Raw genomic sequence first — 14,858 nt, 5'->3', positions numbered from 1 at the left:
CCGGGGCAGAGAGTTCCACTGCTGAACGGCTCTCACAGTCAGGAAGTTCTTCCTCGTGTTCAGATGGAATCTCCTCTCTTGTAGTTTGAAGCCATTGCTCCATTGCATCCTAGTCTCCAGGAAAGAAGAAAACAAGCTTGCTCCCTCCTCCCTGTGGCTTCCTCTCACATATTTATACATGGCTATCATATCTCCTCTCAGCCTTCTCTTCTTCAGGCTAAACATGCCCAGCTCCTTAAGCTGCTCCTCATAGGGCTTGTTCTCCAGACCCTTGATCATTTGAGTCGCCCTCCTCTGGACACATTCCAGCTTGTCAATATCTCTCTTGAATGGTGGTGCCCAGAATTGGACACAATATTCCAGGTGTGGTCTAACCAAAGCGGAATAGAGGGGTGATTGAATATATACTCTCTCTCACACACACTACATCAACTAAAAGCAAAATGAACTTGGAATCACTTTTTTAATTTCCATATATATATCTATATATCTATAGGTATGGGTGGTCAAAAAGTTTTGCCTCTTGTGTCATAAAAACGATATGAATGAATATATACTAACACACACACACATATTACATCAACTAATACCAAAACTTGGACTTATAATAACATAAATAGGAATAATAATAATAATAATAATAGTAAGTCCTATTGTTGTTTTTGTTGTTGTTATTGTTGTTGTTGTTGTTGTTGTAACAAAAGATTCCTGAATGCGACTCTTGACTGTGGGCTCTGCAGAAGATGTTCCACTCAAAAATAAGCCTATTTTTTATCATTATTGAACTGGTTTCAATAATGTGTAAGGCAGTGGTTCTCAACCTTCCTAATGCCACAACCCCTTAGTACAGTTCCTCATGTTGTGGTGACCCCCAACCATAACATTATTTTCGTTGCTACTTCACAACTGTCATTTTGCTACTGTTATGAATCATCATATAAATATCTTATATGCAGGATGCACAAATGCCCAGTACACCCAAATTTGATTACTGGTGGGGTTGGGGGGATTGATTTTGTCATTTGGGAGTGTTGGAGTTGCTGGGATTTATAGTTCACCTAAAATAAAAGAGGCTTCTGAACTCCACCAGTGATGGAATTGAATCAAACTTGGCACACAGAATTTCCATGACCAACAGAAAATACTGGAAGGATTTGGTGGGCATTGACCTTGAGTTTTGGAGTTGTAGTTCACCTACATCCAGAGAACACTGTGGACTCAAACAATGATGGATCTGGATCAAACTTGGCACGAATACTCAAATTTGGACACGAATGCCCAAATGTGAACACTGGAAGAGTTTGAGGAAAATAGACCTTGACATTTGGGAGTTGTAGTTGCTGGGACCTATAGTTCACCCACAATGAAATAACATTCTGAACCCCACCAAAGATAGATTTGGACCAAACTTCCCACACAGAACCCCCATGACCAACAGAAAATAGTGTGTTTTCTGATGGTCTTTGGCAACCCCTCTGACACCCCCTCGTGACCCCCACAGGGGTCCCGACCCCCATGTTGAGAAACACTGGTGTAAGGCTTCTTGGTTCCTATTATTTCAACCAAAAATGACAATAATGGGGCGACATTTTCCCTTTTTGGACATGAGTTGCTTTTGGAATGCCCTACTTAAGAGACCATCCTGGCTGGGGATTCTGAGGGTTGCTATCCAAAAAAAAAGCTCTGTTTGAGATGCCATGCGCAGCCATGGGAAGCACTATTTGTCCATTCCATCCTATCAGACCTCATGCTGGATGTCTTGGCTACGTTTTCATATGCGTCGGAATAAAGCCAGCATCTCTCTCCTTTTATAACTAGGCGAAGTTCTGCAGAATTAATCCACCCACGCAGTAACCGGCAAGGTAAAAGACAAGGAAATGTTTACAGGAGCATCAGCACCAGCTTGCTTGCTTGCTAAGGGCAAAATCTGAGATTGCGAAGATGCATATGCTCCCTCTCCCTCCTCACGCAATTCTCAAGGCCGCCAATTTGAATCCCAGTTGGAAATTATTGCAATGGTTGAAAGGGAAGATGGATTTCAAGTTCATATTAGAGGGATGAAAAGCCCTGCAAATATAAACAAGAGCGGCGGGGGCACACAATCATTTGCCAATGCAAGGAAAGAGATTTCGCAAAGCATAAAATAACCACAGGGGTCTTTCTCTTGCCGACGTCTTTTTCACTATCATAATCTGGAGCTGTTTCGGAGTGCATCCTGGGCCCAGTCCTGTTCAACATCTTTATTAATGACTTAGATGAAGGCTTAGAAGGCAGGATCATCAAGTTTGCAGATGACACCAAATTGGGAGAGAGAGGCAATACTCCAGAAGGCAGGAGCAGAATTCAAAATGATCTACACAGATTAGAGAGATGATGGGCCAAAACTAACAAAATGAAGTTCAACAGGGACAAATGCAAGATGCTCCACTTAGGCAGAAAAAAGGAAATGCAATGGGGGACGCATGGCTTGAGAGCAAATGATCAAGGGTCTGGAGAACAAGCCCTATGAGGAGTGGCTTAAAGAGCTGGGTATGTTTAGCCTGACAAAATGCAAAGATACAAAATGGGGGACGCCTGGCTCGAGAGCAGTATGTGTGAAAAAGATTTTGGAGTCCTCGTGGACAACAAGTTAAACATGAGCCAACAATGTAATGTGGCGGCAAATAAAGCCAATAAGATTTTGACCTGCATCAATAGGAGCATAGTGTCTAGATCTAGGGAAGTCATGCTCCCCATGCTCTATTCTGCCTTGGTTAGACCACACATGAAATACTGTGTCCAATTCTGGGCAACACAATTGAAGAGAGATACTGACAAGCTGGAATGTGTCCAGAGGAGGGCGACGCAAAATGATCACGGGTCTGGAGAACGAGCCCTATGAGGAGCGGCTGAAAGAGCTGGGCATGTTTAGCCTGAAGAAGAGAAGGCTGAGATAAGACATGATAGCCATGTATAAATATGTGAGAGGAAGCCACAGGGAGGAGGGAGCAAGCTTGTTTTCTGCTTCCCTGGAGACTAGGATGCAAAACAATGGCTTCAAACTACAAGAAAGGAGATTCCATCTGAACATGAGGAAGAACTTCCTGACTGTGAGAGCTGTTTAGCAGTGGAACTCGCTGTTCCGGAGTGTAATGGAGTCTCCTTCTTTGGAAGCTTTTAAACAGAGGCTGGATGGCCATCTGACGGGGATGCTTTTAATTTGAATTTCCTGCTTCTTGGCAGGGAGTTGGACTGGATAGTCCATGAGGTCTCTATGAGTCCATGTGTGTCCAGGTTGGTTGATCAGAGGCTCAGCAATGGCTGACTTCTCTGGTTGAGTTAGTCTGCAGTGCCTTTCATGTTCCTTGATTTGTATCTGCATTTGGTGGTCTCTCTGTTGACTTGTCCACAGCTGCAGAGGTGAGAGGATCCCTCTAGTCCTTTCCTGAACAGAGCATTTGTTGGATTTTCTTATTGGGTCTGGAGATAGTTTGTAGGTTGTGTGTTCAACCAGAGAAGTCAGCCTTAGCAGAGCACTGGATGAACCAACCCGGACACAGCATATTATTTTATTTTGAAATTGACCCGTAGCTGCTGCATTTCCTACCCTCATCTTATACTCAAGTCAATACGTTTCCCCCATTTTTTTGTGGTAAAATTAGGTGTCTCCACTGATATTCGGGTCACCTTATACTCAAATATATATGGTAATTAGGATTGTTGTTGTGTGCCTTCAAATAATTTCAGACTTAGCGGCCTTAGCTTGGGGACCTTGAGTGTAAAGTGAAAAGTATTAAAAGAGTATACAGTGTTCCCTTGCTATTTTGCGGTTCACTTTTCGCGGACTCGCTGTTTTGCTCGTTTTTGCCTGCTAGTTTATGAATGGTTGTCGTTGCCCAGAGCGCCGTTCTAATCCCGCTTCCTGGCAACGATGGAGTGTGGAAGGGGGGGTTCACCATCCCCTCGGTTGAGAGGAGGCCAATCAAGAGAGATTGCAAAGCAAAGCAGAGATAGCGAGCAAAAAAAAAACGCAGTACCTTTCAATCTCTCCTCGCTTCTGCCTCATCCTCAGAACGCAATATACATATATAGCGCCCCTACTTTGCGGATTTTCACTTTTTGCGGGTCGTCCTGGAACAGAACACCCGCAATAAGTGAGGGAACACTGTATCTCTCAGACTCTCTTAGAGATCATTAGGAAGTTAAGATTGTCTGGGGAGGCCCTGCTCTCACAGACGCGTTTGGTGGCAATGAGAGACAGGGCCTTCTCAGTGGTGGTCCCTCAACTGTGAAACTCCTTGTCCAAGGATATTAGATAAGCCCCTTCCCTCCTGACCTTCTGGAAAAGATTGAAAACCTGGCTTTTTGAGCAAGCATTTGAAACTTCAGCGTGACCAGATACACAAATAGGAATATGAACACGGAATGGCTAAGACGATGTAAACGGATGAGGATTTTTTATAGTTTTTATTGCTTCTATGGTTTTTATATGTATTTATGATGTGACTTAATTGCTTTTTACTGAGATATGTATGCATACACACACACACACACATACACACACACACACACACATGGCATCTAATTGGTGCTGGTCTGTACGCTGCCCTGAGTCACCTTCGGGCTGAAATGGGCAGGATAAAAATGGCATAAATAAATAAATAAACAAATAAATAAATAAATAAACAAACAATCCATCATTTACTATGATCACGGACCCTGCTGGAGGGCAAATTATGCAACTTATAGTCCAAAAACTGAACTTTTTCGGACTTTGGGTTGCATTTTCCCCCCAGAATAGCACTGTCATGAAAGCAAAAATCCCATGTCCTGCCATGGAGATTTTTTTTCCACTCTCAAAAACAGAAAGGCCGACAGATTGTGCTTCAAGGCAGCATCCCAAGACATACTCAACTCTTCTTCAGTCAAGTAGGGCAAAGCATCTCTGCAAAGCTCCCGCTTCATTGAGAACACTTCGGCACAAGAGCTGATGCAGCACTTAGCCTCCCAAGATTGCAAAAGGCAATGGAGGAGAAAACCAGGCTGAAATGCAGCGGTGAAGGATGCAGCCGGTGGGAAACTCACCTGAAAGAGTAGGTTCAGAAATTCGTTGGCAAGAGCGCTCTTCACACTCCAGATCTGATAATCCTCCAACGTGAGGTGCCCAAGCTGAAACACAAAAGGGAGAATAACGTGAGGATTTCTCCGAGGTTTTTCAGGACCAAGAAACAAATATTGGGAGAGTCTCTTGTTTTGTCAGCAAAACCACCATAACAATCCCTTCCAGTAGATCTGAAATATCAAGGGGAGTAGTGCCATGGCTGATGTGGCGTAATGTAAAATAAACCACATGTAGTTCACGTTTTATCAACCCACACACTGTCTTGCCAGAGAAAGAAAATATACCATACAGATGAACATTACATCCTTATATGAGAGATTTAAAATAGCCTTTCTTTGTCCGTTAGGATAAACTCCTTCAGCAGATGTCTGCAACTGCATAGCTTAAGCCTCAACAAAAATGTAACTGTATCCAAAAGTTCCAGGCTCATCCATTTCCCTGGGCATTGCCTGATCAATCAGTTTCATGCATTTTATTATACAGTTGACGCACACACATTAATAATAATAGTAATAGTAATAATAATAATAATAATAATAATAATAATAAATTACAGTTGACACACACACATTAATAATAATAATAAATTACAGTTGACCCCCTAGGGTGAGAAAAGTGGTATATAAATGTTGTAAATAAATAAATAAATAAATAAATAAATATTATAAATTACAGTTTACACACACATTAATAATAATAATAAATTACAGTTGACACACACATGAATATTATTATTATTATTATTATTATTATTATAAATTACAGCTGACACACACACATTAATAATAATAATAATAATAATAATAATAATAATAATAATAATCTGATTCCTTGCATGCTCCAACAGTTGGTTCCGGGCAGAAGCAAACAAAGAACGTTACAATGCACAAACACGACACATCTCCATCCCAATAAGGGCAAAGCATAGTCATGTGCGCCTTTCTTACCTTGGTGGTGTCGTGCGTCTTGAGAACCGCTTCCACAATGTCGGGGATGTTTGTGTGCATCTCCTTGGGAGGCAGGAAAAGAAAGAAAAGGGGGGAACACTCATTGAGCGAAACGGTATCAGGCATGATTCAGTCTCACATATAAAAAGTAGGAGGTACGGGGGTTCCTTCGGAGAAGGTAAACATGTCAGAAAAATCATACTATTCTCATTGTTATTGTGGAGTTTCAGTGTGTCATGGAAAGAGCTCTTTTCCACAATAGCACCATTCTAAAAAATATATTAAAAATAAGATAAAACTAATATTCACACTACACAATTGCAGTGCTATGATTCCACTTTAACCACCATAGTTTCCTGGAAATCTGGGATGTGAGAGTGGTCCAGCATTTCTGTGATCTCATATAACATCAACTTCATTCTTTTCCCTGCTGCAGATAATATTTTAGAAAGGGGTTTCAGGTATGCCGTGTGTGCTCCACTGTATTGTAAACCACTTTTTAAAATGTACAAAAGACAAGGATACTTACAGGAATGTCATCCGTCCGATTATCCTTCCATACTTCTAAAAGGGCAACCATCATTTCTTCAAGTTCCCCACGAGACAAAACACCGTCTCGGTCAATATCAAAAACCTTGAAGCAAACTAGACACAAGAGAAAAGAGAACAGAGTTTAAGAGAGAAGACAAGGGTCCAAATGTGGCGAGTCCAGGGATGCAGGGAGAACTAGAGAATGCAAGGAAAAATATATTTGTTTTTCTTTGGTTTTCTTCCCAGCACATAAATAATAAACACAATATAGACACATGTTAAAATTGCTGGAATAAACATTAACAACCTTAGATATGCAGATGATACCACTTTGATGGCTGAAAGTGAGGAGGAGCTGAGGAGCCTTCTGATCAAGGTGAAAGAAGAAAGTGTAAAAGCTGGGTTAAACATAAAAAACAAGATGATGGCAACCAAACTGATTGATAACTGGCAAATAGAGGGAGAAAACATGGAAGCCGTGACAGACTTTGTATTTCTAGGTGCAAAGATGACCTCAGACGCAGACTGCAGCTAGGAAATTAGAAGATGCAGGCGAAACATCAGGAGAGAATGCCTCTAGACCATGGCTATATAGCCCGAAAAAACCTACAACAACCCAAATTAGAAGATGTTTTCTTCTTGGGAGGAGAGCAATGACCAATCTCGATAATATAGTGAAGAGTAGAGACATCACACTGGCAACCAAGATCCGCCTAGTCAAAGCCATGGTATTCCCCATAGTAACCTATGGATGTGAGAGCTGGACCTTAGGGAAGGCTGAGTGAAGGAAGATAAATGCTTTTGAACTGTGGTGTTGGAGGAAAGTTCTGAGAGTGCCCTGGACCGCGAGAACATCCAACCAGTCCATACTTCGGGAAATAAAGCCCAACTGCTCACTGGAGGGAAGAATAGTAGAGGAAAGATGAAGTATTTTTGGACACATCATGAGAAGAAAGGAAAGCTTGGAGAAGACAATTATGCTGGGGAAAATGGAAAGAAAACGGAATTGGGGCTGACCAAGGGCAAGATGGATGGATGGCATCCTTGAAGTTACTAGCTTGACCTTGAAGGAGCTGGGGGTGGTGACGGCCGACAGGGAGCTCTGGCATGGACTGGTTCATGAGGTCACGAAGAGTCGGAAGCGACTGAATGAATGAACAACACAGACACGTGTGTTGTCCAAGGCTTTCATCGTTGGAATCACTAGGTTGCCGTGAGCTTTTCAGGCTGCCTGGCCATGTTGGTGTTTATGAATATTGCATCATAAAGAAATTACAAATAAAGTACACATATGCAGTAGAATGGACTGTCTACAGACGTCACATGCAACTCCTGGAACAATTCCATCAGCGCTGCCTCCGGAAAATCCTGCAAATCTCTTGGGAAGACAAGAGGACAAATGTCAGCGTGCTGGAAGAAGCAAAGACCACCAGCATTGAAGCGATGGTCCTCCTCCATCAACTCCGCTGGACCGGCCATGTTGTCCGGATGCCCGACCACCGTCTCCCAAAGCAGTTGCTCTACTCCGAACTCAAGAACGGAAAACGGAACGTTGGTGGACAGGAAAAGAGATTGAAAGATGGGCTCAAAGCCAACCTTAAAAACTCTGGCATAGACACTGAGAACGGGGAAGCCCTGGCCCTTGACCGCTCCTGTTGGAGGTCAGCTGTGACCAGCAGTGCTGCAGAATTTGAGGAGGCACGAATGGAGGGCGAAAGAAAGAAGCGTGCCAAGAGGAAGGCGCGTCAAGCCAACCCGACTGAGACCGCCTTCCACCTGGAAAGCAATGCCCTCACTGCAGAAGAAGATGCAGAGCAAGAATAGGGCTCCACAGCCACATATGGACCCATAAGAATATTGGAAGACAATCATCCTCGGAAAGCGAGGGATCGCCTAAGTAAGTAAGTAAGTAATGCAGTAGTATTAAAGGAAAATTGGATTACGATGTCATATAGGTGGTAAATGACCCCACAGAGTTAGGTAAATGTTATAAAACATAAATACAAATGTGGGAAAATGGAAGGAACCTATTTCCACATGTGGTGGTATTGTAAAAAGTCGAAGATATAGCAGGGGGAAAAATACAAACCACGTTACAAAAAATATAAAATATAAAAATCCCTCTGAAACAGGAATTTCTGCTTGGTATAATAGACCAGAAGTTAGATAAAAATACAGACAAACTATTACTTTTACTAAATATGGTAGCAAGAATTTGTTATGCAAAGATTTGCAAAAAGGAAGAGATCCCAGAAGAAGAAGATTGGAAGAAGAATATTGCAGATATTAGAAATATGGATAGATTAACGTACTTAATATCTAAAAATAAAGGGACCCCGATAAAGGAAACTGATTGGTCGAAAGTTACAGATTATTTGAGACTTAAAAAAGAAACATATTAATATAGAAAGAAGGGGGATGGGAGGAAACAGAAGATAGAAGATAGGAGAAAGAAAAGGAAGAGCCCACTCTGAAGATACCCTGGAAGTCAACAAATAATTTCCTATACTGTCGAAGGCTTTCATGGCTGGAATCACTCAGTTCTTGTGGGTTTTTTCGGGCTATATGGCCATGGTCTAGAGGCATTCTCTCCTGACGTTTCGCCTGCATCTTCTAATTTCCTGGCTGCAGTCTGCTTGCCATAGATGCAGGCGAAACGTCAGGAGAAATGCCTCTAGAACATGGCCATATAGCCCGAAAAAACCCACAAGAATTTCCTATACTATTTTTGTATCTTCCTCACCCTCTTTTTCTTTCTTTTTCTTTCTTTCTTTCTTTCTTTCTTTCTTTCTTTCTTTCTTTCCTTCCTTCCTTCCTTCCTTCTCTACTTTATTCTCTTTTGTTTGTTTTTTTCCTTCTTTCTTTCCTCTTCCTCCTTTCCTTCCCCTCTCCTTACTCTATCCTGACTCATCTCTTTCCTCCTTTGGCTCTTTCCCAAGGATTTTACCTACATTTGCTGTTTTAACTAAAACTCTTAATAAAGATTATCCAAAAAAAAAGAAAGAAAGAAATTACAACCCGCTAAAAAAAGAGGTTCTTATATTTTTTCTTATCTTATCTTTTTATTATTATTATTATTATTATTCTATTTTTTCTCTCGTCTCTCTTTTCTCTCTTTATATATATACATTTTAATTTTGTAAGTTGTAAATACTCCATAAAGATTATTTTTAAAAAAAGAAGAGGTTATTGGCCACCAACCAAGAACGACAGGCTCTCTTGGAGAAATAGATGTAATTGGCATAAAATGAGAAAGTAACTCACAATAATATACCGAATTAATAGAGCCTGGGGACTGTAAGGAACTTGCATATTAAAGCCTTTGTATTTAAGCCATCAAACAAGAGCAGCGTGCTTTATTAGCTCCTTCGAGGATACGCTTGCATGGCACACACATGTGCCGCATTCAAGCTTTTGGAAGCAAAGCACTTGCTTAGAAGATTAATCACATCTGCAGGTCATAAAAGCAATAAAGTCGCAGAAAGAGCAGCCAGGAGCTTTAAATCCCATCCATAAATCCCACTCTTTAGGCAGGGAATGTTTCAAAACAGTCTCCTCCAACTCAGGGATTGGTACACAACACCGCCCGAGCTCTGCGAGTGCAGCATTCTTACGAATGAAGCAGAGAGTGTTTGAGGATCGGGACAACCGTAGGGAGACCAAGGTGCTTGTTTATAAAGCCATTATCCTCCCAACCCTGCTATATGACTGCGAAATGTGGACTATCTACAGACGTCACATGCAATTCCTGGAACGATTCCATCAGTGTTGCCTCCGAAAAATTCTGCAAATTGCTTGAAAAGGCAGGCAGACAAATGTCAGCATGCTAGAATAAGCAAAGACCACCAGCATTAAAGCCATGCTCCAATAATAATAATAATAATAATAATAATAATAATAATAATGGTGGTCAGTTGAAACATTCACACCTAGCTCCAGCAGAGAAGAGCTCTTTGCCCCACCCCAGCCATTCCACAGATATATAAACCCATTGTCCTAATTCCAACAGACCTCACTACCTCTGAGGATGCTTGCCATAGATGTAGGCGAAACGTCAGGAAAAATGCCTCTAGAACATGGCCCTATAGCCCGAAAAAACCCACAAGAACCTAATAATAATAATAATAATAATAATAATAATATTTTTGTCTTGTCAGGAGCGACCTGAGAAACTGCAAGTCGCTTCTGGTGTGAGAGAATTGGCCGTCTGCAATTTGCCCAGGGGATGCCCGGATGATTTGATGTTTTATCATCCTTGTGGGAGGCTTCTCTCATGTCCCCGCATGAGGAGCTGGAGCTGATACAGGGAGCTCATCCACCTCTCCCCGGATTCAAACCTGCAACCTGTTGGTCTTCAGTCCTGCCGGCACAGGGGTTTAACCCACTGCGCCACCAGGGGCTCCACATAATAATAATAATAATAATAATAATAATAATAATAATAATACTTTATTTATACCCCGCCACCATCTTCCCAAGGGACTCGGAGCGGCTTACATGAGGCCAAGCCCAACAACACATCAATAAAAACAACAATAAGCAAAATAAACAATACAATTAATATAACTCACACATAGACAATAACACACAAGGATTTAAAATCCTACACCATCAACCTCGGTGGACTGAATGCCAAGTTGTCCGAATGCCCGATCACCGTTTCCCAAAACAGTTGCTCTACTCCGAACTCAAGAATGGAAAAAACAGAATGTTGGAGGGCAGGAAAAGAGATTGAAAGGGGGGCTCAAAGCCGACCTCAAAAACTGTGGCGACACCGAGAACTGGGAAGCCCGGCCTGTGAGCGCTCCGACTGGAGGTCAGCTGTGACCAGCAATGTTGGAGAATTCGAAGAGGCATGGAAGGGAGAAACGTGCCAAATGGAAGGCACGTCAACCCAACTCTGACCGGGACCGCCTTCCATCTGGAAATGCGGATCAAGAATAGGGCTCCACAGCCACCTACAGACCCACCGGAAAGACACTACACCTGGAAGACCATCATCCTCGAGCTACAAGAATCACCTAAGCAAGCCCCAGGACTCCACTGTGGGACAGTCTCCCAACTCCTTGTTCGTTTTCTGAAATAAATTTGCATGATTTGGCAATAATTTTGACCTCCGAAAACATGGAAACGTCCCACAACATGCAAAAATAAACAAAAAAACATATCCACGCCACTCTACCCACTCTGTAGTCTAAAAAATATCTCTTGGGGGGGGGGGGGGGTGGAGGGGAGGTGTTTTAAAAAACCATACAAAGCAACTCTGGGCAGACTCACATTTCTGTCTTTCGGCCACCGGTCCCCGGCAACAGGCCGAAAGTCCGCAGGATATCTCTTTGAAGTCTATGTGATTGTCACGGTTTTCGTCAAAGGCATTAAACAGACCTGCAAACAGGAAAAAAACACAGTTCAACTTGGCACAAAGGCATTGGTCAGTCTGGAAGAATCCCATTTTGCAACTTTATAAAATGGAGGGATGCATAAGGCCTTCTTTGCCTCTAAACCCACTCTTTCGGTGCTAAGCCTTGATGAACCAGGAAGGGAATCTACATTAGATACATCTCCCTATTTTAGCTAAAGGTTGAAACTATGGGATTAGAATAAGCCAGGATCAAACCATGTTTTCTGAAAAAGATGGTCACGACAGTTTCTCAGTTTGGATGAATCAGGTTTAAAAAAGACTTTCCAGAATCATAGAGATGGAAGAGACCTCGTGGGCCATCCAGTCCAACCCCATTCTGCCAAGAAGCAGGAAAATCCCATTCAAAGCACCCCTGACAGATGGCCATCCAGCCTCTGTTTGAAAGCCTCCATAGAAGGAGCCTCGGCCGCACGGAGGGGGGCTCGGCTGCGCGGAGGGGGGCTCGGCCGCGAGGAGGGGGGCCCGGCCACGAGGAGGGGGCCCGGTCGCGAGGAGGGGGCCCGGCCGCGAGGAGGGGGGCTCGGCCACGCGGAGGGAGCCTCAGCCGAGGAGGGTTCGGCCACGAGGAGGGGGGTTTGGCTGCGCGGAGGGGGGCTCGGCTGCGAGAAGGGGGCTTGGCCGCGCGGAGGGGGACTCGGCCGCGAGGAGGGGGGCTCAGCCATGCAGGGGGCTCGGAGGAGCGTTCGGCCGCGCCGAGGGAGCCTCAGCCGAGGAGGGCTCGGCCACAAGGAGGGGGGCTCAGCCACGCAGAGGGGGGCTCAGCCGCACGGAGGGAGCCTCCGCTGCGCGGAAGGAGCCTCCACCGTGCAGGAGTCTCCTGTATATGTCATCAGTTGGGGACCCCTCCCCCAGCATCAACTGCTGCTCTGGGCCAGAGTGAAGAGAGAAGGGACCAGGGGACAGTTCCACCTTGTCTCCTGTGCTATGCTAATAATATAATATAATATAATATATTGTATATACATATAATATTTATAATATTATACTGTAATGCAATATAATACTAATAATAATAATAATATATTATATTTATATTACATGTAATATTACTAATAATATTACAATATAATGGTATAGTAATATTTAATACTGATATTGTACTATGCTAATAATATAATATATTGTATGTACATATAACTTGCAAGCCGCTCTGAGTCCCCTTTATATAAAGTCGTAAATAAATAAATAAACTTCCTAACTGTGAGAGCTGTTCAGCAGTGGAACTATCTGCCCCGGAGTGTGGTGAAGGCTCCTTCTTTGGAGGCTGGATGGTCATCTGGTCCAGCTCTGTGATTCTATGATTGTGAGAGCTGTTCAGCAGTGGAACTGTCTGCCCTGGAGTGTGGTGGATGCTTTTAAGCAGTGGGTGGATGGCCATCTGTCAGGGGTGCTTTGAATGTAATTTTCCTCCTTCTTGGCAGAATGGGGTTGGACTGGATGGCCCACCAGGCCTCTTCCAATTCTAGGATTCAATGATTCCATGATTCTATGATTCCATACCTTCGCTCAGAGACGGATGGATTGGTGGGGAGACCAAGGGTCCAAAAGTTTCCAGGTCAAAGCGCCCTGTTCTCGATTGAGCTTTCAGGAGCCAATACCGTTTCTCAAGATCAATGATATCAGATTCTTCCACTGGAACAAATAAAAAAGAGGAAGTTAGATGTCTGCCAACACAAAATGTATTCCACAGCGTGGGAGAAGCAGAGTATTTGCCTGAACAGCACACTAAAACAATTGAGATTATATCAGAAAGGGTCAGAACTGCATTTGGGGATAATGTGGGACCAATGGGATGGGTCCACAGTATCCAGCACTGGCTGATTGCTGCCTGGGGGAATCCTTTGTTGGGAGGTGTTAGCTGGCCCTGATTTATTCTTGTCTGGAATTCCCCTGCTTTTTGAGTGTTGCTCTTTATTTACTGCCCTGATTCTAGAGTTTCAGCCAGGCTTTGAAGCTGCAAGGCCATTCAATGCTAACGAAGGTGGCCAATTGCAACATTCGCAGACAGGAGTTCTTTCTCCCACCCTGGACATCATTTTACAGATATATAAACCTCAATTGCCGAGTTTCCAACAGACCTCACAACCTCTGAGGATGCTTGCCATAGATGTGGGTGAAACGTCAGGAGAGAATGCTTCTGGAACATGGCCAGACAGTCCAGAAAACTCACAACAACCCAATCAGGGACAGCTAAGGATTCTCCCAGGCAGTAACAAGCCACCCCTAAAAACTGTCAGGCCATTAAATGCTAATCAAGGAGGCCAACTGCAACATTCAAACCAGCTTCTCTGCCTGGGTGCATCCTTTGTTGGGATGGTAATCAAGCTAGCCAATAGCAATATTCCCACTTGCCTCCAACAGACAAGAGTTCTTTCTCCCACCCTGGACATTCCAGAGATATATAAACCCAATTTTCCAAGTTTCCAACAGACCTCACAAGCTCTGAGGATGCCTGCCATAGATGCAGGTGAAATGTCAGGAGAGAATATCTACAACAACCCAGTGATTCCGACCACAAAAGCAGGACTCGGTTCAAAAACCGGGACTGCCACAGTTAACTACCTGTGAAAGTTACATCCGGGCTGAGAGCAGCCCACATTAAGCGCTACCCAAAGATCTCTGAACAAAGCTGTCTATATTTAACATCGCCATGTGTGATCTCATTCCCAGATGGCCCTGAGCCCTTAAAACCCACGCCAGCTTTCTAATAGGATTAGATTTGGAAGCTCTTTGGACCGGTAACCAGAAAGGAGGAGGAGGAGGAAGAAAACAAACGAAACCAAAAACATACAAATGCCAACAGACTGGGCTGCTGACCCACAGCTCACGTCCTTCGTCTTATGGGCAAGCAGAGGCC

At 43.5% G+C, this 14,858-nt stretch overlaps 1 protein-coding gene across 2 annotated transcripts in view; it reads right to left on the bottom strand.

The window, feature by feature from the left end:
- USP32 (ubiquitin specific peptidase 32) overlaps positions 1 to 14,858 on the bottom strand; it is a 152,799-nt gene that overhangs the window by 57,481 nt on the left and 80,460 nt on the right. For both annotated transcript variants that reach the window (XM_060756995.2, XM_060756996.2), the window contains exons 6-10: positions 13,502 to 13,633; positions 11,857 to 11,964; positions 6,578 to 6,693; positions 6,049 to 6,111; positions 5,065 to 5,148 (exon numbers count right to left, since the gene is read on the bottom strand). In XM_060756995.2, the coding sequence (XP_060612978.2) occupies positions 5,065 to 5,148; positions 6,049 to 6,111; positions 6,578 to 6,693; positions 11,857 to 11,964; positions 13,502 to 13,633 (503 nt within the window). The remainder of the gene's footprint in view (positions 1 to 5,064; positions 5,149 to 6,048; positions 6,112 to 6,577; positions 6,694 to 11,856; positions 11,965 to 13,501; positions 13,634 to 14,858) is intronic.

This window comes from Anolis sagrei, chromosome 11 (genome assembly GCF_037176765.1).
Source record: "Anolis sagrei isolate rAnoSag1 chromosome 11, rAnoSag1.mat, whole genome shotgun sequence".
NCBI classification, from domain to species: Eukaryota; Metazoa; Chordata; class Lepidosauria; order Squamata; family Dactyloidae; genus Anolis; species Anolis sagrei.
This window is presented reverse-complemented; position numbering and strand designations above follow the sequence as displayed.